This window comes from Panulirus ornatus, chromosome 55 (genome assembly GCF_036320965.1).
Source record: "Panulirus ornatus isolate Po-2019 chromosome 55, ASM3632096v1, whole genome shotgun sequence".
NCBI lineage: Eukaryota > Metazoa > Arthropoda > Malacostraca > Decapoda > Palinuridae > Panulirus > Panulirus ornatus.
This window is the reverse complement of record NC_092278.1, coordinates 37902101-37926693: the sequence shown is the minus strand read 5'-3', so window position 1 is coordinate 37926693 and position 24593 is coordinate 37902101. Positions and strand designations below refer to the sequence as shown.

Sequence of the window (24593 nt, the reverse complement as noted above, 5' to 3'; positions counted from 1 at the left end):
TAGCCTCCACACTGCTCCACCAGTTCGAGGCTACTCAGATCTGAGGGTTCGATAATCCTGTGTGAATTGGTTGTTAACTAGATCACTTGTGGCGTTATCCCTCCCTAACACCCCCCCCCCCCCATCCCAGCACTGAGGCCCAGGGATTATTCACCAGCAACCTACCTACCTTTTTTCCCCCATCCTCTCTACACTTCATTATGATCGAAGTCTGAGGAACGAACGTGATCAACTCTGCTCTCTGACCATGGAAATCGGACCAGGCCCAGGCCCGTGTATAGACCCAATCCATTTATGGAGACATCACAAGGGATGTGCCAGGGTTCATTAGCGATGCTGAGGAAACAGGTGCGCTAAGATACATCCCACTGAGGTGGCGGAGAAAACACACTGAGGTAAATCCCACTGAGGTGACAACAATGTAGTTCGGCGCCCACATATGACTGTCTATCCTTCGTCCCTTGAATTCCTTGAAGTGTCTCCATACCTCACATTTTCCCTGATACTCAACATCCCATCACCATCGCCTTATTCAACATCGTACGATAAGATACAACACTTCGCATCTTTGTATTCTCGACACACTACACAAGCACTATAGATCAAAATGACTCAATACCTAAAGTCAGTTGTGATGGCTTCATCAATATGCATGGACATTTGAATTTACATGACAACGCAATAAACTGGCTTGGAACCAGACTAGGATGTAACACAGAAGGTCAGGGATGACAAATAATTCTTCCTCTGCTTCACACAAGATATTACTAACATGAGAGCAACAATGATGAAGGTCATGCAATAAAACAGACTCAGTGTTCATCCAGAGACATTACTGAAACAAAAGACAGACGTGGGATACACCTCTCGTCCAAATCCCACTGGTCGGTAAAAGTTTACAATGAATTTATGAAATTCAAAAATCGTCCTCGCACGTCAGGAATATCTGCCAGCACATCGACCATTTTTTTTGAACGGATAAAACCGGAAAATACAAATGTATTTGCTTCTAAAAAAAAAAATCTAACCATTTTTATTCTGTTGTAAAAGTCTGTACAGTGAATACTGAGTTGGCGTAAGTAAACACTTCCTCTCTGCCCAGGTTAAATAATGTACAAAGTGTACACTACCGAATACGACTTTCATCTGAAATGTTAATAACATGGGGACCTTACACTCCACCTTTACCATGCATGTTCCCCAGACGACATCCCTGACTCCCCCCCAGCACGGGATGGGCGAGGCTAACCCAGTACAGCCGGGCGAAACACCTCCAACCACAACAGTAAGGTGTTGGTCACCATACTATACATAAGGCCGAGATGGTCATCACGTCGCCTAATGTTATATTTAGCAGCTCATATAAATAACAGCAGCCTGGTAAATGCCGACATGGGAAGACTATTTAAGACTCCATCCTTATATCTTCCTAAACGAGATAGTGATAAAGACAAAAAAACGCCACCATTAAGGCCAGTGGGAGAGCAAGTGATAATCCAGTTCCCTCGCTCACGGTAGCCGCCCACCTCCCACAGATGTCGGAAGTTACTCGTATCTAAATGTTCAAAGTAGTATTAACCAAACTTATATGGTGGCACTAAACTTATGACAATATCCTGGAATGTTCAGATTTCCAACAACCTACAGACACCTACACAAACAAACTGTAGCTCTGGCCAGACAGATGGCTACTGAAATTCGACCCTGGTCACTTGCTGCGACGAAAATGGGAAAAAAGGCAAATAAAGTTAACATCTTGCATGATGAAAAATCATAAGAATCTACGTGCTAACTGTGTGCCATCCTCGGTGAAAACTGATGTGCATATCTTACTAAAAATAAACGTAACGCAACACGATTCCCAGTCCGTCATGGTCCATAACTGTGGAGACCTAACCAATATTGTGATATCCATGATGGTAATATACAAATGAGTACTTTTAAAGAAGTATTTTACTAATATGTTTCTTCATAACTGAAACATTGCACTGTTGCATTACTGAATCCTATGTTCAGGTCCATTATTAGTGAAATATAACCTTCCTAAAAGGGCCCATTTGATCAGATATATTTGATCTAATATTTAATCTAATATACAACAAATTTCGTTATCATTCAACTTCCTTAATTCATTGTTATATGGCAAAATTCATCATGAAAACAAAGATCCTAATAATTCCACATACTTAACAAAGACACGACAGTAATAATATAAATACCGTTGTTTCCTGTCTTTCAAACAATAGCGTGAGACGAGACGTGACCCCTGAAGATGACCCATTTTCCTTGGATGACAGACACCATCACTGGTCGGGGGGACACTAGTGAAGAACTTAGACAGAGTTAACTCGTGAAAATTTTGCACACATCTTGGCCAAGGTAGATGTGGGTTCTACAGGATGAATCACGTAGATGAATGCATGGGCGAATCTGGTTAAGTTGAATAGCATGGACGTTGCGTCAGTTGTAAGATATTCCGATTCTGTACGACTTTGTAACGTGATTCAATGATGAATCAAAATCTTGCAAGGGTGATAGAACTGTGATATTTACCTCTATGTACTACCTCACATACATGTTTATTTGATTCACTGTCATATTAGCAGCCAGGACAACTTCTTAATGACCTTGACTAGTTTTAACGTGCCAAAATTAGGGATGAATCAGCCAAGCGCTCATACGTCTGATTCTCATCAAAGATCTCGCATATTTCATTCTATATCTGTTTTGGTCTTGATGTGATGCCAATAACACCTTAGAAATCCTTTACCATAGAGTTAAAAGAACATCCTGTGGTGGTCTGGGTTACAAAACATGATACATAAATCCAGAGAAAATACCCCGTTACAAGTGTAGTTGCGGTAGCTGTATTAACCTACACCAAAACTTTCTTGAAGTAAACAGATAATTACACATATACTAACACTATGATCAACGAAAATCATAATATCCATGTACCACCTTGTACTCTCAGTACACGAACAACAGTTGCTGGGTTACACTGTGGCAAGGGGTTATAGTCCATATGGACTGACCTACAGTGGTGGGAGGCGGGAGTGGTGGAGGGACGATGTAAGGTCATCATTGTTACCTTCGACATTTGGGAATCAATATGATAATGTCCATATTGATCAGTTCTTCCAAATCAATAAGAACAGATCAACCTGAGAACACTGCAAGATTCAGCTAGAATGCACATGAGACAGAAAGGTATGAAAAATAACGGTAAGAAAAAAAAAAAACGGTAGATGAGGTGAACGAGCTAAGAAAAACAGTAACGTCAAACATTAAAGTTCAAAAAAGGTAAATCATAGAATTACAGTATAACAAGTTGCCACATGGGGACTCCCGAGTACACACACACACACACACACACACACACAGGAGGGCTGCAGTACCGACCTTCCAGCCTCCCGCTGTAGACTTTGTCGACGTCGAAGACAACGGGGCCGCTGGTGGACTCGAACACGACGTCGTCAGCGAAGAGCGACGCGTCTCGCCGTAGTCGCAACTTGAACAGCCTGGGGGAAAATAACGAGTATTTACCATCATAACACGACACACGTCATCAACTGTTACATGTAAGAGTGGGATTAAATACAATTTTGATGAGACTGGAAAAAAAGGAGAGCGTAAAATGTCAGCTTGAAAAAACACGAAAAATATTTGCTTAAACATACACAACTACTAGTAAGTGATATCTGGCATCAATGTAACGGGCCATAATAATGTTCATCATGTATTTCCAACACTGTTATGTTCAGCCTCCAGGAGGAAGGTACATGTATTCAAAGTCCCAGTCACGGTTCGTACAAATGCCTCATCAAGGCTGGTGACTACAAGGCTACGAGTGTGTGGGAGAACCAGTAGGACGTACGACATTATGCTGGCTGCAGGGCCACTCCATCTCATAAGAGCGTTACAGACAAATGTCTGTTTTATTCCACAGTAAAATAGCGCGGGAGAAATATCAGTTAACAGGGCGGAACAGAGCCAAGAGTGTGTAGAAGGAGGAGGCAATACCAGTTATGAGAGTGTAAGAGCAGAGAAAGAACATCAGTTAACAACACAACAAAAAGGAAACAATAGAGTTAAAACTTTGTGAGCGGAGCTGATGGCTTCTATCCCGGAGAATGTTTGGAACAGCTGCTACCTCGAAATCAGCGCTGCTGGAGGCCAAAAAAGAAAACATGGCCGGGTACAATAAGAACTACTGAATAACTTTTTGACGAGGATACTAAAACTGGGATGAATGTAAACACTAATTTTCTATCAGGTTATGAAAATACCGAGTGATACACGTAACTACAGTGAGTAGACATCGAAAATTGAGGGAAGAGGTATGTATATATATATATATATATTATTTGCTTCCGAAATAAATCCTGAAGACGATACATAGAACACAAACTTCACAATCGAAGGATTCCTGAAAACACAATGTAGTCGGGTTTAGTTCAGATATAGCTAGAGTCTGCCTGAGTCTAGGTAGGTCTGGGTATGGGAGGTTGAGGATCACAAGTATACGAGGGACATGCAGACAGCTAAATTTTTAGATACTCAGAAGAGACTAAGATTATAGAAGGGATGCAGATACTATGGCTGGTGGGGGCTTCGGGAGCAGGGAAGATCTGAGAACAAAGAAGAAATACAGATGATGATCGCTCTAGCGTCACGCCAGCGGGGAGGGTTGGAAACCATGTTTTCCATTGTTAATGATTCCGAGCACATTATCAGCCCCTTTATTCATATTCTCCCCTCCGTCATAACCACTCTTACAACACTAGATTTGTTCATCTCAAAACCCAAGCGCTAAAGTTACCCTAATCTCGCTGCCAAATGACTGTACTTCTTAATAAATGGTTGGTTAATGTAAATGGCCTCTTATCACATCTACTGCGAAGACTCGGATCCCCTCTACACACCAGTTATGACACTCTAATACCACTGGTTGGACGAAGGAAAGGTTTGGTATGATTCTTCGTGAGAGGCTGCTGTCTGGGGCTGAATGCTGGCAGGGGATATTATTGTTGCTGGAGCGGAGGAACGTCTCTTCCCTTCTCTAAAGCCATTTCTCCTTCCAGATCTGATCTAGTCACTCCCGTCCTGAGCTGTGGTGGTTGAAAATTGGCTACGTCTAATCCCAAGTCATTCCTTCATCATGTCGATGTCAATCACAGACATCTATCACCCCAGCCATCCACCTCTTGCGCCGTCTACTACTCTTCCTCGTACCTCCACTGTGCCACTATATGTGGCGTCCTAGCTTCATCTCTTCGATGTGTATCATCTGACTTATATTTCTCTCTCGTGTCTCCCCTGACGATGTGATTATTACACGAAAATGCACTAGGGAACTTATCGTGTTTCATTTTTCCCCGTGGACTCATAGAAATATCTTGATCACGCGCAAAATTGTGATCCTTTCCTATATATATATATATATATATATATATATATATATATATATATATATATATATATATATATATATATATATATCAGCGGTGGGCCAAGTGTTCCCTCATGCAAGATTCATACATACTCACATTTCCTCAATCCATCATAACTTGCACTGTACCCACACATCTTTTCTCTCTCTCGCTCGACACTACTACAGTAAGTTCCAGCCTTCCACCCTTAAGTAAACTTTCCTCTCACTTATTTAATCTCATCCTCATCTTCCAGTTCTTGACCGTGTAACAATCTTACAGCCTGGCCTCTCTTCCCTTATTAAACCCAGTGTATTTATCTTATTCTCGTTCACGACCAGCATCCGGTTCTTCCATACACCATCGACTGCACCCACCTACCAGTCTGGCTCTTCCTCTGAGTCAGCCAACACAGCGTCATCTGCTTACAGCACCTGCGGTAGCTTCCCTCCTATGCCTCCCTCCACCCACGAGAGGTCAAGTATCACACCTGGCTCTCACCTCCTCACACAATGACCCAACCATAACAACGTTAGATAACCATGGTGACCTCACACGACCTTCACCCACTCCCACATATATCTCCAACCACCAGTTACTCTCACACCACCCACTACTACCACCAGTTACTCTCACACCACCCACTACTACCACCAGTTACTCTCACACCACCCACTCCTACCACCATTTACACTCACACTACCCACTACTACCACCAGTTACTCTCACACCACCCACTCCTACCACCAGTTACTCTCACACCACCCACTCCTACCACCAGTTACTCTCACACCACCCACTCCTACCACCAGTTACTCTCACACCACCCAATACTACCACCAGTTACTCTCACACCACCCACTCCTACCACCAGTTACTCTCACACCACCCACTCCTACCACCAGTTACTCTCACACCACCCACTCCTACCACCAGTTACTCTCACACCACCCACTCCTACCACCAGTTACTCTCACACCACCCAATACTACCACCAGTTACTCTCACACCACCCAATACTACCACCAGTTACTCTCACACCACCCACTCCTACCACCAGTTACTCTCACACCACCCACTCCTACCACCAGTTACTCTCACACCACCCACTCCTACCACCAGTTACTCTCACACCACCCAATACTACCACCAGTTACTCTCACACCACCCACTCCCACCACCAGTTACTCTCACACCACCCACTCCTACCACCAGTTACTCTCACACCACCCAATACTACCACCAGTTACTCTCACACCACCCAATACTACCACCAGTTACTCTCACACCACCCACTCCTACCACTGCTTCCATCATGAAAGACCTCAACACCACTTAAGTCTTGTTTCCACACCACACACAGCCACAACTTACTAAACTGCTGTCCTATTCAGTATCAAAATGCCTCTTCTAAAGTAAATAATCATGCATATACCTTCTCTACTAATTTAGATACACAGGTCTCGTGCACACACTACCTTGTCTCCCTAATCCCACCTTCTTCCTTACCTATATGAGGTTTGCCAATCCAAGTAAGACGATTAGCCCCTCTCCTACCATACTCCTACCATACTTCTGTTTGTCATGTTTTAGATTTAAGTTCTTCTCACACCTGGATGGGTTCTAAGTTCTACTTAAAGACCAGACTAAACCGAGTTTACAGCAGTCCCATTCTGACCTCAAAACTTGACCCACTTTCCCGACGCATCATTGTTACTAGTTCTCTCTGCCTCTTCTATAAATAGTACGTCAATTTCTGAGAACTGTCAGCTTGAGTCTGCTATTACCAATACCCCGTAACACTCAGTTCAGCAGCTGTGTCACATGATTACTTTGTGGCAAGTCAGTGGTAGGCCGTTGTGATATCTATGTCTTTCCTCACACCAGAAAGTTTTTTTGGAACTGTTCATCTTGTATTTTTCAACCTCATCAAAAAACTTAAATATTTCTTCTTACGTCTACCATTTCTTTCATTTTCCCGTTCGCGTCGTGGCCTGGAAGACATCTATTCGTGACCAGAAAATTCGGAGATAAATGATCAACGAAGATGGTAGCTGTCATAATACCCAGATGTAGCTGGGGTGGAAGGAATGCGTTCATACGTGATAGCTGCGCCAATACAGATCTTAGCTGTGGTAACTGAGTTGACATGGACGAACATAGCTGTGGTAGCCAGGGAGACCTATTAACACTTAGCTGTTATATGTAAACAGATCTGAAAGATCTTATTAGTTAACAGGCATGAAAGATCACAACTTTAACTGTTCCTCGCAACAGCAAATTGCAGACTCTTAACAGCCTGCGAAAATGGAAAAAAAAAAAATGTGTTACGATCCTGGCTACGTTGGCTTTGTGCCAAGGCTGTTACACGAACATGATGCCAGACCTCACCTGCTAACGCGCTCTACCACACCTGGGACACGACGTGGCAAGCAGCAATAATAATACCTTGCTGAAATGGATTCTATAACCCAAAAGATATCACACCCAAAACGGTTTGGCGAAGATCGCAAGAGCATTAAATATATATTTATATCTGATCTGGAGATGTACTGAATAATCCCATAACATCTCAATGTTTTATGCATCTTGAGGCGCCCCCGCATGAGGCTTCGTATGAATACAAATCAAAGAATCTTTCCCAAAATCCCAGGCTTCTGTACCGCCCACCTCCCCCCAGCACGCCGGGAGGAGACCCTTCCCCATCCCCCAGCACACCGGGAGGAGACCCTTCCCCCCTCCCCCAGCACACCGGGAGGAGACCCTCCCCCCTCCCCCAGCACACCGGGAGAAGACCCTTCCCCCTCCCCCAGCTCGCCGGGAGAAGACCCTTCCCCCCTCCCCCAGCACGCCGGGAGGAGACCCTTCCCCCTCCCCAGCACGCCGGGAGGAGACCCTCCCCCCTCCCCCAGCTCGCCGGGAGAAGACCCTTCCCCCTCCCCCAGCTCGCCGGGAGAAGACCCTTCCCCCCTCCCCCAGCACGCCGGGAGGAGACCCTTCCCCCTCCCCCAGCACGCCGGGAGGAGACCCTTCCCCCTCCCCCAGCACGCCGGGAGAAGACCCTTCCCCCCTCCCCCAGCTCGCCGGGAGAAGACCCTTCCCCCCTCCCCCAGCACACCGGGAGAAGACCCTTCCCCCTCCCCCAGCACGCCGGGAGGAGACCCTTCCCCCTCCCCCAGCACACCGGGAGAAGACCCTTCCCCCCTCCCCCAGCACACCGGGAGGAGACCCTTCCCCCCTCCCCCAGCTCGTGGCAGTTGACGTAATAAAGCTAAATAAGAAATTCCATATAAATGGAAACTTTGGGCTATCCAATACGAGACCTCTCTTGCCAAGCCTCCTTGCTCGGAATTATCGTCCTTAATGCCAGCACACACAAAGGCCATAACAGAACGTGTGAAACGATTTCATCAAGGACCGCCACAACAGTTAGCATAGCAGGAGGTAAAAACGCTGCCTGCCCAACGACGGAAACTGGTTCTTTTCTTTCTTCTCCGGCCGGTCACACACACAGAAAGATTTCATTTATTTCAACGATCATACGGTAATGATGAGTTCCTCTGCTTCCTATTGGACACCATATAAGGTGTCGCAAGACACTTGATGGGGCATGCAATATAGAAATCGTGGTTGAATTTCAACAAAAGTGCATCGGTTGCTCTTTGTTGACATTCCCAGAATACGAGGTGGAGGGAGGGAGGCCAGCCAGCCAGCCAGCCAGCCGCCCCCCCTCGTCAAGTAGTGTTACCCACATATGTCTTATTTCCTGCTCGTTTTTATGTTGGCGATAAGCAAAATTTTCATTTCTCAGTGTGAGTTCTCTCCGCATTACGAGCTGGAGGAAATGACGGTTACATTTCATACTGAATTCGTCTGACCGAAATATATCGTTTTCTTCAACAAATACCATTAAAAAAATTTTTTTTTTAACCAAATTTGCCAGATAATGGATATGAACATTTTATGCCTGTGATATGTACAAGTATCATCCTATTTTTTCCCCTATGAACGATCACAAAGTTCTATATAGCACTTTCCTCGTATGTTTCCACAACAATCCTAATATGGGTATTTTACTACTACATATAAACAACTTACATTCCGCTGGTAACTCTTCACTATACACCATAACGCCACAAATACCATCCAATTGGGTAATATCCGCTCAATGGAGCCGCCACAATGGTTTACAACCTCATAAAAATAAAAGGGGTTGTAGATACGGTGTCCATCACACTGGAGGTTGTAGCCGGGTGGTGGTGATGATGATGGTGATGGTGATGATGGTGATGATGATGGTGATGATGATGGTGGTGGTGATGGTGATGGTGATGGTGATGATGATGATGGTGATTATACTTTGAAATGAATTCAATAAAATAAATACAGGACAACTATTCTTTAACGTTCTGTTAGATGATCAAGTTATATACTGAAACGGAATCGATGTAAATCATTCGTTGAATTACATCTATTTACAGTACGATATAGTAAACAAGTTGCAAACATAATAACCTGTTTACATTTATTGCTTTCTATTTTCGATCCATAACAGTGACAGTAATGAAGGACATTTTAATTTCGTGTCTTTTCCTCCAGAGCACAACAACATGAGACGTGACACCAGCTCTTTGGCTTCAACCCTGAGATACAAAGCCCCGGGGGCTGTGTAGTGTACATCCCCTGCACTACCCCCAGACCATAACAGGCCCTCCGGGGCTAGCCCGTAGTCCCCGTGGGTCTTCAGGGCTAGCCCGAACACCCAGCACTACCCCGCAGCCCCTGGACCTCGGCAACAGCCCGCACCTCCAACACTTTCCAACGAATTTAATCTTCGCCAATTTTCAGTCTTTCCAGATGTGTGAGGACGAGTTTTACGAATTTCTCCACAGGTTTCCTGCAATACTTCAAAAAAAAAGATCCATGAACACAGAGTCGCTCTTAACATTTCCAATTCTTATATAAATTGCTTAAGGCAGAGAGAGAGAGAGAGAGAGAGAGAGAGAGAGAGAGAGAGAGAGAGGGGGGGGACTCTCGCAAGTGTGTGTTGTGAGAATTACCATTTCTTAGCCCGGGCTGTTGAACTGAGCGAAATAGAAAAACAGATGCCAGGGGCAGACCTTCCACAGGTTTGAAAACAGAAAACTAGAATGGACGAACAAAACTGAAGAGTTTCAAGCAAAAAAGCTACACTTTCCGTGAAGAAAAAGTAAAGAAAGTTTATAAAAAGTGGCAAAAGTGTTTTCGTAACTAAAAGAGAAGGTCTTCACCGTGTGTGATACTTGTACTTTGTACACAAGTTATTGGTATTCGTCGTTCGTGAACACGTCGCATTCACCAGCTTCCATTTTCGTGTGTTGATGAGACGCGACTTCGTCGTGTGATGGTTCCGGTCAAGTGTCGCTCTACGATTCTCTCCAACATAAAAAATGCTTCACTGTCGTCTGCATGGAACACAAGGCATCGTTTTAAACTTGACTTAGATTTTACCTGAATCATGAGCTCAGCAGACTAGTGAGATCAGGAAAGTACATAGATCACAAACATGTATCGCGATCACCCGACATGAGGAAATGACGGGTGTACATGAACGAAAGACACCACTTCTGTATCACTATCACTACACAGGTAAGTATATATCACAGGGGCTAAATCTGGAGTTACTTTCAGATGGAATGGTCAGGTCCCCTCCACTTCTGGATATCTATGGCAATCACACCCTGGAAACAAGTGCGACATTCCCCTCTGGTCACATCATGTCTCTCCATCAGAACACGCCCGTCCCTCACCTCCTCACATCACACCACGTACTCACACAACACACCAGCTCACCAGGTGTAAACATCAGGGCCATTACGCGGGTACAAACATCACCTCAATCCTCTACATCAACCCTGAACACCAGCTCGTTCAGTTCCCACAACTAACAACCACGATCAGATCCCCCACAACCTGTCAGGGTTACCACAACCAGCACATCATCGAGCCATACACAACCACATCGCCTCACTACAGCAGCTCACCTCACACCTTGACTCTCCCAGGTCCTTGTGCTTACGTGCAGGTCACCTGTCCTGGGTCACAGTGGACCACTGGTCCTGCAACACTATGCTGCTGGTCCAGGGTGACAGTGGATCACTGGTCCTGGATCACAGTGGACCAAGTCCTCATCTGCATAATGTTGGGTCAGGATCCCCCACGGTCGCTAATGAAACCAGCTGTCCTGGTGAAGTGGGTGCTTGGACCTACTGCTTGCATTAGCGGGTGCCGGAACCTACTGCTGTAAGTAGGTGGGTGCTGGAACCTAGAGAGAGCACTAAGACAGGTATCGGAACCTACTGCCTGGATTAGGTGAGTGCTGGAACCTTCAACACTAATCTTGGTGGGTCAGAGGAAGTGCGTGCTCGCTTCCCCCTAGTGAAAGTAATACCAGTGTCATCAAAGTCACTCCCACTGAAGCCTCGATGTGTCCCATCATCCCTGGGGAACGAGGTGCCATGCTGCTGCCACCAACAGTTGTCTTGTACACGTTCTGTGTACCTGGGTCTGTAACCCGACGCATATCTGCGTTTCTGTGTGTGTGTGTTCCCTGCGGTCCACGTGACCCCCCAGGTGGGACACTGACACGGCCCACGTGTCCCCCAGCTGGGACAACACCAAGACGCACGTGTCCCAAAGGTGGGACACTGACACGGCCCATGTGTCCCGAAATTTGGCAATCTCCTGAGGCCTCATCATCCGGGCCCACACGTCACCATCCACCACAGCATGTCAGTCAACACACTCAAGGTGCCCTGTACTGCACGCATGGCTACAGCTAACCAGCCTGTACACCACAACTACGTACAATGTGTTCCAGGACAGTCCAGGGACGGCAGACAACACCCACCAGCTGACCATGCAAACAAGACCCTTCATATCAACTTGAGGGGAAAGACGTCAACAATGATTTTACCGACAACAGATGTTTCGTTGATGAAACTTTGAAGAAATGAATTCTAAGAGACACTCGCGTCACACGTCGTACCTGATGACACAAGCCTATCACAATATGTTATTATAACCTTGGCTGGTGTCTAGTATGAAATCAATACTATATCGTGTCTGGACAATACATCTCCTGCAGCAGATAACCGCTGAGCGGGAAACAAATTACAACACCAACATCCACCACGTCACTCCCAAGTTGTACCTCCCAAACTTTCAACATCCACCACGTCACTCCCAAGTTGTACCTCCCAAACTTTCAACAGACTTACTAACTACAACTTGCCACTCCTCCCTACACCCACCCAGGCACTGGCCACTCCTCCCTACACCCACCCAGACACTGGCCACTCCTCCCTACACCCACCCAGACACTGACCACTCCTCCCTACACCCACCCAGACACTGGCTGGCCAATCCTCCCTACACCCACCCAGACACGAGCCACTCCTCCCTACACCCACCCAGACACTGGCTGGCCAATCCTCCCTACACCCACCCAGACACGAGCCACTCCTCCCTACGCCCACCCAGACAAGGGCCACTCCTCCTTACACCCACCCAGACACTGGCCACTCCAGCCGTGGGATAAGACCTCCAAAAACCATCATAAGGTATACGTAAGGTAGAGTAAGGTCCCAGACCCAGCCGTGGGGGTAGGAAACCTCAAGATAAGGGCAGGGCCAAGATCCAGGTGTGGGAACTTCCCGAAAACCATCGTAAAATACATACATAAGGAAAGTTGTGGAGGTAGACCTCCAAAACAAATACGGGTTTCATTGTCTTGCCACATACATATAGAACACAAAATATCATATTCATGAAAGAATATATCTTTCAGTAAAATTCAAAAAGCCCTAAAAAAACGTTGATGAATTCGTTGTGCGAGACATTGTGGATATAAACATCCACCCATAAGGACGGACGGACGAGGTTAAAGTTGTACGATTCTCTACAACAAAGGGATCCATCGATGGGGAGAGATTTTTTTTTTTTTTTCAGTGTTAAGGTAACGGCGGCAGAGCCTGGCGCCCGCCTGCCTGGCGGTGGTGGCAGAGTGGCGCCTAGTAGCTGTGCCGTCATGGAGACCTTCTCCGGGCCGCAGCCTGACTCAACCCACCTCACATCTCTTTTCATTCTCAACACGTCGCGTGAAGTCTGAAAAATACTTCACCATCTAAGTGGAAGCTTGACCAAATAAACCGCTCGTGTGTACTCATAAGGGAAGCCTCGCGCTGTCGTTAAAACTTCCCGAGAGACGAGACGATTGCAGACAATGGACGAGGTATGGCGCGATTACGCCAGCCATGATGGTGTGGCGGGCCGGCCATGACCACAGGTCTTACGAGCACCCACAAAATATATTTTCTTCCAGACTTCGTCCAAATCTGGTATTATACTTTTAGTGAGTCAATAACTACTGAAGGAGATGAGGAATGCAGTGATGAATGTACATACTATTATATGTATACTAAGGAGATATGAATAAACAGTAACACAGTTGCACACGCGTACAAATTCAATGACGTGAACATTAACGAAGAAAACATTATATACGCAGCAAGAACACGCATGAACACAAGAATCCCCGGTATAAAATAAGGAATATTTTGTCTAAGCAACGATGGGTTACACGCCATCTACCCCACCAGTTTACTTGCAAAATGATATTTTCCCAAGGACCACTTTTGGGTTACCATGAGGTACACTACCATCAGTAGCAGAGCACCCGGTCAGGAGTTAGGTACGGTTGAGTGGTGTGTCTCTTGATCGACTCAATACTAACTGAACTCAAACATGGTGACGCGTGGTTCATCCTCGACCCTGGTACTTGGCTCATCAGAACTGCTCCGGGATCAATCATAATATTTGCGGTTCTTTTTTCTGCAGGAAAAGTCGAATATCTAGTATGAAAGTGTGGCGGGTTGGCGCCGGGAATGAAGGCGAGCAAGTATGAATATTTACATGTGTATATATGTATATATCAATATGTATTTATATGTGTATGAGTGGATGGGTCTTTCTTCGTCTATTTCATAGCGCTACCTCACTAAGGCGGGAAACGGAGATCAAGATTAATAAAAAAAAAAAAAATATATAGCAATAAAATAACCCGTCTGCGAAATAACCGTAAAAAAAACGCAGAAAATAACCCCAGGCAAAAAAAGAAAAAAATATAGCACTTTGATAACTAAAAACTTTACGCAAAAACCGGCGCCCACAAGATGGCTCCCAATAAAAAAACAAGAACACAGTCCCTGAGAGGAGAAACAAAGTGCAGAAAAACACGCATTTGCACAAGTTCAAATAATGAACCATATATTACAAAAAGCATGAATACACACTGATAGAAATACGCGTACAGCAACACACATCCAATATACACTATGTAAGGAAAATATGGATGACAAAAACGTGCACAACATGAGATACAGCAGGGGTTGGGGCGTACACACCCAACCAGACAGTGTTTACCAGCTCAACTCACACAATGAAACAAGACAGCTAGCAGGTGCCCCAAACCAGTCATCAACACAGCCACACACACAAAGCGCCTCTATGTTGTAGTAGTTAGCGTCACAGCACGGACCAGCCCGAGGTCGGACAGGAAAGGGTTCGAATCCTGGGCGTCGTAACAGGCCCACACCTAGCCCAGATGTTCATCCTCCCCTCGGGGCTGGACAATAAATGGGTACCTGGTTTACGCTGAGGTGTGTGTGTGTGTGTGTGTGTGTGTGTGAGTCCATACACCCACAGCAGTACAGACAAAATACTTAAACACAAGGTTAAGTAACGAGGCAACACGAAGGAAAAACTCTTCCCGTAACACAAATAGTAATCACACACACACACACACACACACACATGCCTCCTTGGTGTGAATGTTTAGCCTTAATGACCATGAGTCAACCCGGAATCGGCCTTGCGTGGGCTCAAATCCTGAGCACAGCAGTCGGCCCAGATCCAACCCAGGCGATTATCCACATCTCGGGGCTGGTACAGCAATGTGTACACCACCTGGCTGAGGCTTGATGTGTGGTGTGTGTGTGTGTGTGTGTGTGTGTGTGTGTGTGTGTGTAACAATAAAGACAGGGGTCATATATACAAGGTTAAGAAAGGTGAAAAGTAATAACTAACAATATTCACACACACACACACACACACACACAAAGGACAGAAAAAGTGGTAGCCAGAAAATGAAATCAAGAAAATAATTTAGCTGAATGGATGTAATGTATTTTGAAATCATAAAAGTTGCGAATGAATGAAATAAACGGCATAATGAAAGTGTGAATGTGGAGAGCAAATGCATTAAAAAGATATATAACTAGAAAAGTACAGGAGAATGAGGCCCCATGAGTGGAACACTCCCTTCCCGGACAGTACAATAACAAGTAAATACACACAGATATGTGACCCAAACACGTGTACAGAGATGTATTTATTCCATACACAAAACACGACAGATATGGAACATGATTTACTAAGGTCTGTGATATCTTTCCACCAAGATCAACAAAGACACCAACTTAAAAAAACTGGATGTTGGGATCATGAAATACAGGTACAGTGCAAACTTACTGGGAAATAACTGTCAAGTACATATGACGAAGACTCATAAACCAGTAATCAAACTAAGTTTTCAATATTCAGAATAACTGCGAAGATTTATATTATGTTAAGACCTAAGCAGAGGCGTACAAAGATTACAAGATATTAATATTACAAATTTGCTGAAAGGATTTTTCACTGTAAACCAAGCAACTGTAGTGATGATTGTAAACAATGTTTGTTAAGGTTAGGTTAAGTTAGGTTAGGTTAGGTTAAGTTAGGTTAAGTTTCTTGGGTTTAAATCTCTTTTTCCTGTTCACCAAAGATGAACCAATCCATTGTTCAAATTGATCATTACAGACCAGAATACAGTCCTGCCCACCACAACACATCCAGTGACGTGCTTTTCTTTCCCCAATAATATTTCCTTCATAACACCAGAGCCTGTACAATTCTAGCCATGTTATTACTACGAAAACTGCAGGAAAGATGATAACAACAGTGACATTGAGTTATGTAAAGACACAATACTACATATGTATGTCAGACCAGCGTGAACAGTACAAACCTGGCGAGTTGTATATGTGACTTTTAATGAGAGAACAAGACCATGAATTAAAGAATAACTTCAAAATTCAGTTATCATGAAGCATGGTTCACTCCCAAGGCTGCCGTGAGCCTCCCTCACTATGTTCACTATAATACATGAGGTAGTGAACCACTACACACACAAAGTACATATGTAGCACGTCATACCTATCGTTTTCCAGCCATTCCTCTGCTCTACACACACTTCCACGGCTCACGCGGCAGCCTCCATTCTGTTGCCTTTTTCTGCCATAGATTTCGGCGGTCTTCACCCTTTTTTTTCACCATAAAAATCTGATTATTGCACTCGGTTGTACCACCGTGCCAGCCTGCAGGCCAGCCGCCATGTTTGTTTACAAAATATTTGTGCAATATCGTGATGGGAGGACGACGTTGCCACATGCAAAATAATACGCAATATTCAAAAAATAAAAATACACAAAAATATTTCCCTTAAAATCGAGTGATTGCACTTTGTCACATATTTACGGAAACATAACATTTTGATGCAAAAGAAAACCTTTTTTGGGGGGAAAAAATAGCAAGGAGGCCAAACCTAAGCTGTATTGGCTCATTGTAAGTACGGTGAGCAGGCAGGCAGGAGCGACACAGTAACCAAAACGATTTCTGAAAGAGCCTAAATATCTGCAGACGAGGAGGTAAATGATGGTGGGGTAACCCAGTGAGTACTGTTGATGGTGGTATAACCCAGTGAGTACTGTGATAAAGCCTAGCTTGTCTTTACTGCTCAAGTCTTACTTCATGATGGAAAGTATCAAGCGACTTTCAACTGTGTGAACAATATGTTCTCTACAGAGTTCTTCATAAAAAGAGAATGAGTTAATTAAAGAAAAATTAAGACAAGTGGCAAGTCACATTGGGAACTTTCTGCACGCCAGATGATTTAACAGAAAGGGCTTTCTACCCGGCAGATCACATGGCCATGGGCAGGTCAAGGTACATATTGTGAAAGTATTATGTTGGTGTAGCACACATAGCTCTGCTTATTGTCAAATAAGCAAGGAATAGTAACAGTAAAATGCAAATACACGCGTCCATACATCATGCATACGAGAAAGCGATGGTTTGGGGCTAACACAACCTACATATATCCACAGACAATGTCGAGCAGGAGAATACCTTTTACATATCCATCACAATACCATATATGTTCTCATGTTATGGGCAGCAATACTGGAAAAGAATATCTTATTGCTGCTATTTTTCCTTAATAATACTGAGGCATGCATTACCAGGTCGTGGTAACTTGTATAAGTTTGAGTCAGGATGGAGAAGCGTGGTGAGGCACGGGTCTGGGAACAACCAAACATGTAATGTTATTTTCAGGAGCCGCTCACACAAGTGGTGGCCGTCGTGCCCACTCCACCGGGTTTGGACTGTGACTGTAAACCAGTTTATAATGTCAGAATCGTGTTGTGAAATAGTGGTGCATTGAATTTCAGGACTTATCATAGGGTTAATGCCTTATATCACGGTACATGAATAACAATGTGACACGATGTGTGAAGCATCGTACATCAAGCGTGTCTCTTCCCTGCAGCCAGTGATACACGATAATGCTGGTGAATCCGGAAATAAGAATAATGTTTGCTCTACAAAGACATCATGGCTCCCCAAGCGACTGTAGCCGCTCCATGCTGATAACATAAGTACGTGATACACCAGGTGGGTACGTGTGTGTGTGTGTGTGTGTGTGTGTGTGTGTGTGTGTGTATGAAGGAAACAGATGGAAACAGTATTGTGCTCAGGCCAGTCAGTAACTGCGTTGAAAAGCAATGCACCTAACCTAACCTCCTTGTGCTCCCCACGATTCATCCCATCTCTCATAGTTCCATCCGCTGAGCTTCCATGTACCTAATTCATTTCATTTCCTTCAGTTTCTCTTTACTGAAACTCACATGCAAACAAGCTTGCCTCCCCACCCCTTCTAAATATCATGACTTTTATTTCCTCTAACTCTGTCATTCCTCCGCTCACAAACTCGGACATCCAAGTTTCTGCAATTGTTTACTGCCACTAGAGTAGCGTCATCAGCAAACTACAACTGGTCCACCTCCCAGGACCTCCCACCCCTAGAATACCGTTGACCCACCCCTCTCCCCCCGCGTTAACCCCCCCCCCCCTCCTCCCTGATCACCCATCCCTAAAGGGGATTAAGCAGCCATGGTGACATCGCACGCCCTTACTGCAGACCCATCCTCATCTGCAATCACTCCCTCTTCACTTCCTACTCACACACAAAACTCTTCTGCTCGTGGAAGCTTTCCATTTACACCATATATTCGCAGCATTTTCCACGGGGCATCTCTGTCAACCTTATCATACGCTTTCTCCAGATCCATAAATGCCACATACGGATCCCTGTCTTTCTCTAAGTATTTCTCACATAAAGTTTTCAAAGCAAACATTTTGAGCCAATCATACATTCAAAATCATGACTAACCAATCAACAACACTGTCACCCTCTTTCTTGAGTAATACAACTGCATTGACAACCGCTGCAGCCGCATGGCTCGATGTCTCAAACAACCAACATCTAAAACATTCAACAGTCCATCAGAGTGCTCATCCCGCCTCATCTTTACCTCTCCCTCGCCTTCTTTCCCGTGGGATCTGCTCGTGGATGGCGGACTCAGGGTTCGTTGCATTATACATGAAAGCGAGAGAATGTATGTGAACGAACAGAGTCCGTTCTTCCTCTGTTTCTGTCGCTACCTCTCTATGCAGGCAACGGCATCTACCTATCTATCTATTTCATATATATATATATATATATATATATATATATATATATATATATATATATATATATATATAGATAGATAGAGTTGTGCGCAGGAGGATGGATGTGCTGGAAATGAGATGTTTGAGGACAATGTGTGGTGTGAGGTGGTTTGATCGAGTGAGTAACGTAAGGGTAAGAGAGATGTGTGGAAATAAAAAGAGCGTGGTTGAGAGAGCAGAAGAGGGTGTTTTGAAGTGGTTTGGGCACATGGAGAGGATGAGTGAGGAAAGATTGACCAAGAGGATATATTTGTCGGAGGTGGAGGGAGCTAGGAGAAGAGGGAGACCAAATTGGAGGTGGAAAGATGGAGTGAAAAAGATTTTGTGTGATCGGGGCCTGAACATGCAGGAGGGTGAAAGGAGGGCAAGGAATAGAGTGAATTGGAGCGATGTGGTATACCGGGGTTGACGTGCTGTCAGTGGATTGAATCAAGGCATGTGAAGCGTCTGGGGTAAACCATGGAAAGCTGTGTAGGTATGTATATTTGCGTGTGTGGACGTATGTATATACATGTGTATGGGGGGGGGGGGGTTGGGCCATTTCTTTCGTCTGTTTCCTTGCGCTACCTCGCAAACGCGGGAGACAGCGACAAAGTATAATAAATAAATATAAAAATATATATATAGTATGGGCTACAGAGAGGGTTGTGCGGAGGAGGGTGGATGCGTAGGAAATGATATGTTAGAGGACAATATGTGGTGTGAGGTGGATTGATCGAGTAAGTAATGAAAGGGTAAGAGAGATGTGTGGTAATAAAAATAGTGTGGTTGAGAGAGCAGAAGAGGGTGTATTGAAATGGTTTGGTCACATGGAAAGAATGAGTGAGGAAAGGTTCACAAAGAGGATATATGTGTCAGAGGTGGAAGGGACAAGGAGAAGGGGGAGACCAAATCGGAGATGGAAGGGTGGGGTGATGGGGGATGTACATGCAGGAGAGTGAATTAGACTGATTTCGTATAAGAGGGTCGACTTGCTATCATTAGACTGAACCGAGGCATATGTGGCAACCGGGGTAAACCATGGAAATGTCTGTGGGGCCTAGCTGTGGATAGGGAGCTGTGGTTTCGGTGCATTACACATGATAACTAGAGAATGGATGTGAGCGGATGTGGCCTTCCTTTCTTCTGTTCCAGGCGCTACCTCACTATCGCTGGAAACGGTGAACAAAAACAGTTTTTCAAAACTGGTCCTGGTTTTACAGAGGAAGAAAGTCGGTATGGTAAACATCACGATAGTCATACATACGAGAATTTACATATTACCTATAAGGGTGTTTTGCCGCTATCACACAACTTACGTGACGTTAAATAACGTGACGTGATGTGACGTAACATTACACAAGATATATATTCTACGTTAATATACTGTGGTTCCTCACTACCATCAAGGCTGTCACGTGTTCTCCACTCACGAAATGTGCAAACCTAACACACAAGTGGAGTGGCATAGGGTTCATAATACGTTATAGTATAGGGCCACACGTTGTAGTGCAGGGCCACACGTTGTATTGCAGGGCCACACTTTGTAGTTGCGCAGGGCCATACGTTGTAGTACAGGGCCACTCGCTCAGTGTTATTGTATCACTACACATGACCATCAATAGATGGTAAGGAACACGCGGACTCATGTACCGTGTTCTGTGGCTGGTCCCCTCACCGTATACCACATGTGTTCACCATGTGCCGTGTTCTGTGGCTGGTCCCTCACCGTATACCACATGTGTTCACCATGTGCCGTGTTATAACTTAACAAGGAACATTTTCATTCATCAAACGTCTACTAAATCATGCTAGTTTCCGATGACCTGGTGTTGTTCCCTGGTAACTGCCTCCGTAGAACCTAAAACTACTACATCTAATACATTTTGCTGCTTACCAACTACCAATATAGCCTGTTCCAGATGTCACAGTGAAGTGACTGAAGTGAAGGTGAAGTGCGAGTGATCGCTCGTTCAGTGACGACCATGTGGACTCCGGCAGCAACAGAGGAACACAAGACAAGTTTGGGAAAGTCTGGAGGCAAAGAGATTATGAGGGAGGCTCCGATCACGAACACACGTCCACATCTTGGCTAAACACAAACACAAAAATAAAGAAGGTTCAATGATAAGGAGTTGGTAGAGAAGAAGAAATATTTCATAAAGTTTGGGTAGCAGCGGGCAATCTCTCGTTCAAAATGGGTCAGGTCATAGTTGATGGGAAAGACATGGGATGATGGAGAGTCACAGATAAGATGGGTAAGAAATGAAACCAGACGGCCCATCCTTGAGTTAGCAACAGCCACACATTTATGCTTTGACGTAGCTAACAGCTTGTCGAATATGACGTGCTCCTGGTAGCTACCAGCGGGGACACATAAGGAGCCAGCTCACAGGATCAGAAATAAAAGTAATATCTCTATAGAAAGGCGAAAGTGAACCCACATTGCGATGTAGGGCGAGATAAATGTCAGAGTTCAGAGTTGGAGCGCTGGTGCGTCGGTGTAGGTAAAGCTTGAACCTCCCCAGTTGTGAGGGAAGTACTCCATACCTCCCCAGCTGTGAGGGAAGTACTCCATACCTCCCCAGCTGTAAGGGAAGTACTCCATACCTCCCCAGCTGTGAGGGAAGTCCTCCATACCTCCCCCAGCTGTGAGGGAAGTACTCCATACCTCCCCCAGCTGTGAGGGAAGTACTCCATACCTCCCCCAGCTGTGAGGGAAGTACTCCATACCTCCCCAGCTGTGAGGGAAGTACTCCATACCTCCCCAGATGTTCATTCATCCCTAGAAGTTGGTCGGTAAAATGGGTACCTGAATCAGGCGATATATTTATATATATATATATATATATATATATATATATATATATATATATATATATATATATATATATATACATATAAGGTTTATGTGAATATAGTAAGGCCATCTGGTCACACTGCTCTCATATTGAAGTACACCTCGTATCTTGTGTCAGGATGACAAAGCTGGACCATCTGTAGGGTTCACTTCCAACCTCTGGTTGGTGAGTGGCAACGTCTTGGTCACTTCCTCCAGCAGGCAGAAGTTACACAAGAAAATGTATTCGGAAAAGAGAAAATACTCCAGTAGGAGACGAGAGCAGCGACGGATGAGGCACAGGAGGAGGAGGAGGAAGAGGAGGAGGAGGTGATGCATGCAGACTCCTGCAGGAGGAGGAGATGCATGCAGACTGCTGCAGGAGGAGGAGGAGGAATGCATGCAGACTCCTGCAGGAGGAGGAGGAGGTGATGCATGCAGACTGCTGCAGGAGGAGGAGGAGGAGGAGGAGAAGGTGATGCATGCAGACTCCTGCAGGAGGAGGAGGAGGAGGAGGTGATGCATGCAGACTGCAGCAGGAGGAGGAGGAGGAGGAGGAGGAGGAGGTGATGCATGCAGACTCCTGCAGGAGGAGGAGGAGATGCAGGCAGACTCCTGCAGGAGGAGGAGGAGATGCAGGCAGACTCCTGCAGGAGGAGGTTCATAATCCGCAGACAGAAAATGTGGAACTGACACTGGCGAGACCATGTGACTGAAGACAAGATCATACTGAACTGAGGAAACACATGAAGCTGTGGTACGAGACCTTACTGAACTGAGGAAACACATGAAGCTGTGGTACGAGACCTTACTGAACTGAGGAAACACATGAAGCTGTGGTACGAGACCTTACTGAACTGAGGAAACACATGAAGCTGTGGTACGAGACCTTACTGAACTGAGGACAGTCATGAAGCTGTGGTACGAGACCTTACTGAACTGAGGAAACACATGAAGCTGTGGTACGAGACCTTACTGAACTGAGGAAACACATGAAGCTGTGGTACGAGACCTTACTGAACTGAGGACAGTCATGAAGCTGTGGTACGAGACCTTACTGAACTGAAGACAGTCATGAAGCTGTGGTACGAGTGTGAAGGTTTCCCGGATGGCTGCGGACCAGCCGAGATAACAATGGAACAGAATAACAGGCGAAAGCAACAGACATGAAAGCCCAAGTGTGAGACAAGAAAGTTGGTAGCCAGTTAACTAGGTTGAGGTGGAGGAGGATGTGTTAGCCAGTTAACTAGGTAGTTAGGAAGGACACACTGGGGTGGGGTGTGGCCAGATGGTGTAGAGGAACACAGAGGGGGTAGTGGGCCACCACCTGCTGATGATAAACACGACAACAAGGAACACAAGGAATGAACCCACGAGAGCCAACTGACGTCAACACTCAGCCAAGGGAAGATGAAGATGGGGACACAGAAGATGAGGGTCGGATACATCATACAGGAGAACATGACCAGTTTGGAACTCTGATATGAATAACTGCGCCATGATTGGACGGCGGTAGTTAGGAAGGAGGAGGAGTGGCCGACCTGACCTCCCTACACTACAGGAATGTTACAGGACTGGACAACATGACGTCATCCACACGGTGTACACAATATCCCCCACAGTGATGACTGGGGTGGGAGGGTGAGTGGATGACTGGGGTGGGTGGGCGAGTGGATGACTGGGGTGGGTGGGTGAGTGGATGACTGGGGTGGGTGGGCGAGTGGATGACTGGGGTGGGAGGGTGAGTGGATGACTGGGGTGGGTGGGCGAGTGGATGACTGGGGTGGGAGGGTGAGTGGATGACTGGGGTGGGAGGGTGAGTGGATGACTGGGGTGGGAGGGTGAGTGGATGACAGGGGTGGGCGGGTGAGTGGATGACTGGGGTGGGAGGGTGAGTGGATGACTGGGGTGGGAGGGTGAGTGGATGACTGGGGTGGGAGGGTGAGTGGATGACTGGGGTGGGAGGGTGAGACGCTAGGAAGATGAGTGATGGTTGTGGTGGGTGAGTGTAGGTTGTGGCAGGACGAAGGAGGGAGGGAGTGAGTGAGTCAGGCAGGAAGGAAGGAAGGAAGTAGGTCAGGGAGGCAGGGCGGGAGAGGAACCAAAGGTCAGAGGGAGAGGAATGAAGGGAAAGGGAGTGTGACACGAGGTTTGGTCATGTCCAGCTACCTGTGCACACAATGGACAAGGAAACGGGGAGAACAATGAGAGAGAGAGAGAGAGAGAGAGAGAGAGAGAGAGAGAGAGAGAGAGAGAGAGAGAGAGAGAGAGAGAGGACCATGTGTTAGTATGAGACGAGCGAAGTAAAATTAAATTCCTAAGAGGGACAGAAAGTGACCCAGTGTGGTCATGCTGAACCAGGTGGAGGGTAGGGTGTCAGGTGGAGGGCAGTGTGCTAGGTGAAGGGTAAG

At 45.6% G+C, this 24593-nt stretch overlaps 1 protein-coding gene across 4 annotated transcripts in view; it reads right to left on the bottom strand.

Moving 5' to 3' along the window:
- Positions 1 to 24593, bottom strand: part of LOC139765712 (disintegrin and metalloproteinase domain-containing protein 10-like) — a 310501-nt gene that overhangs the window by 59985 nt on the left and 225923 nt on the right. For 3 of the 4 annotated variants that reach the window (XM_071693501.1, XM_071693502.1, XM_071693499.1), the window contains exon 3: positions 3403 to 3521. In XM_071693501.1, coding sequence (XP_071549602.1) covers positions 3403 to 3521 — 119 coding nt within the window. Of the gene's footprint in view, positions 1 to 3402; positions 3522 to 16727; positions 16915 to 24593 lie in introns of those variants that run through there. The other variant, XM_071693500.1, reaches the window with a different exon arrangement.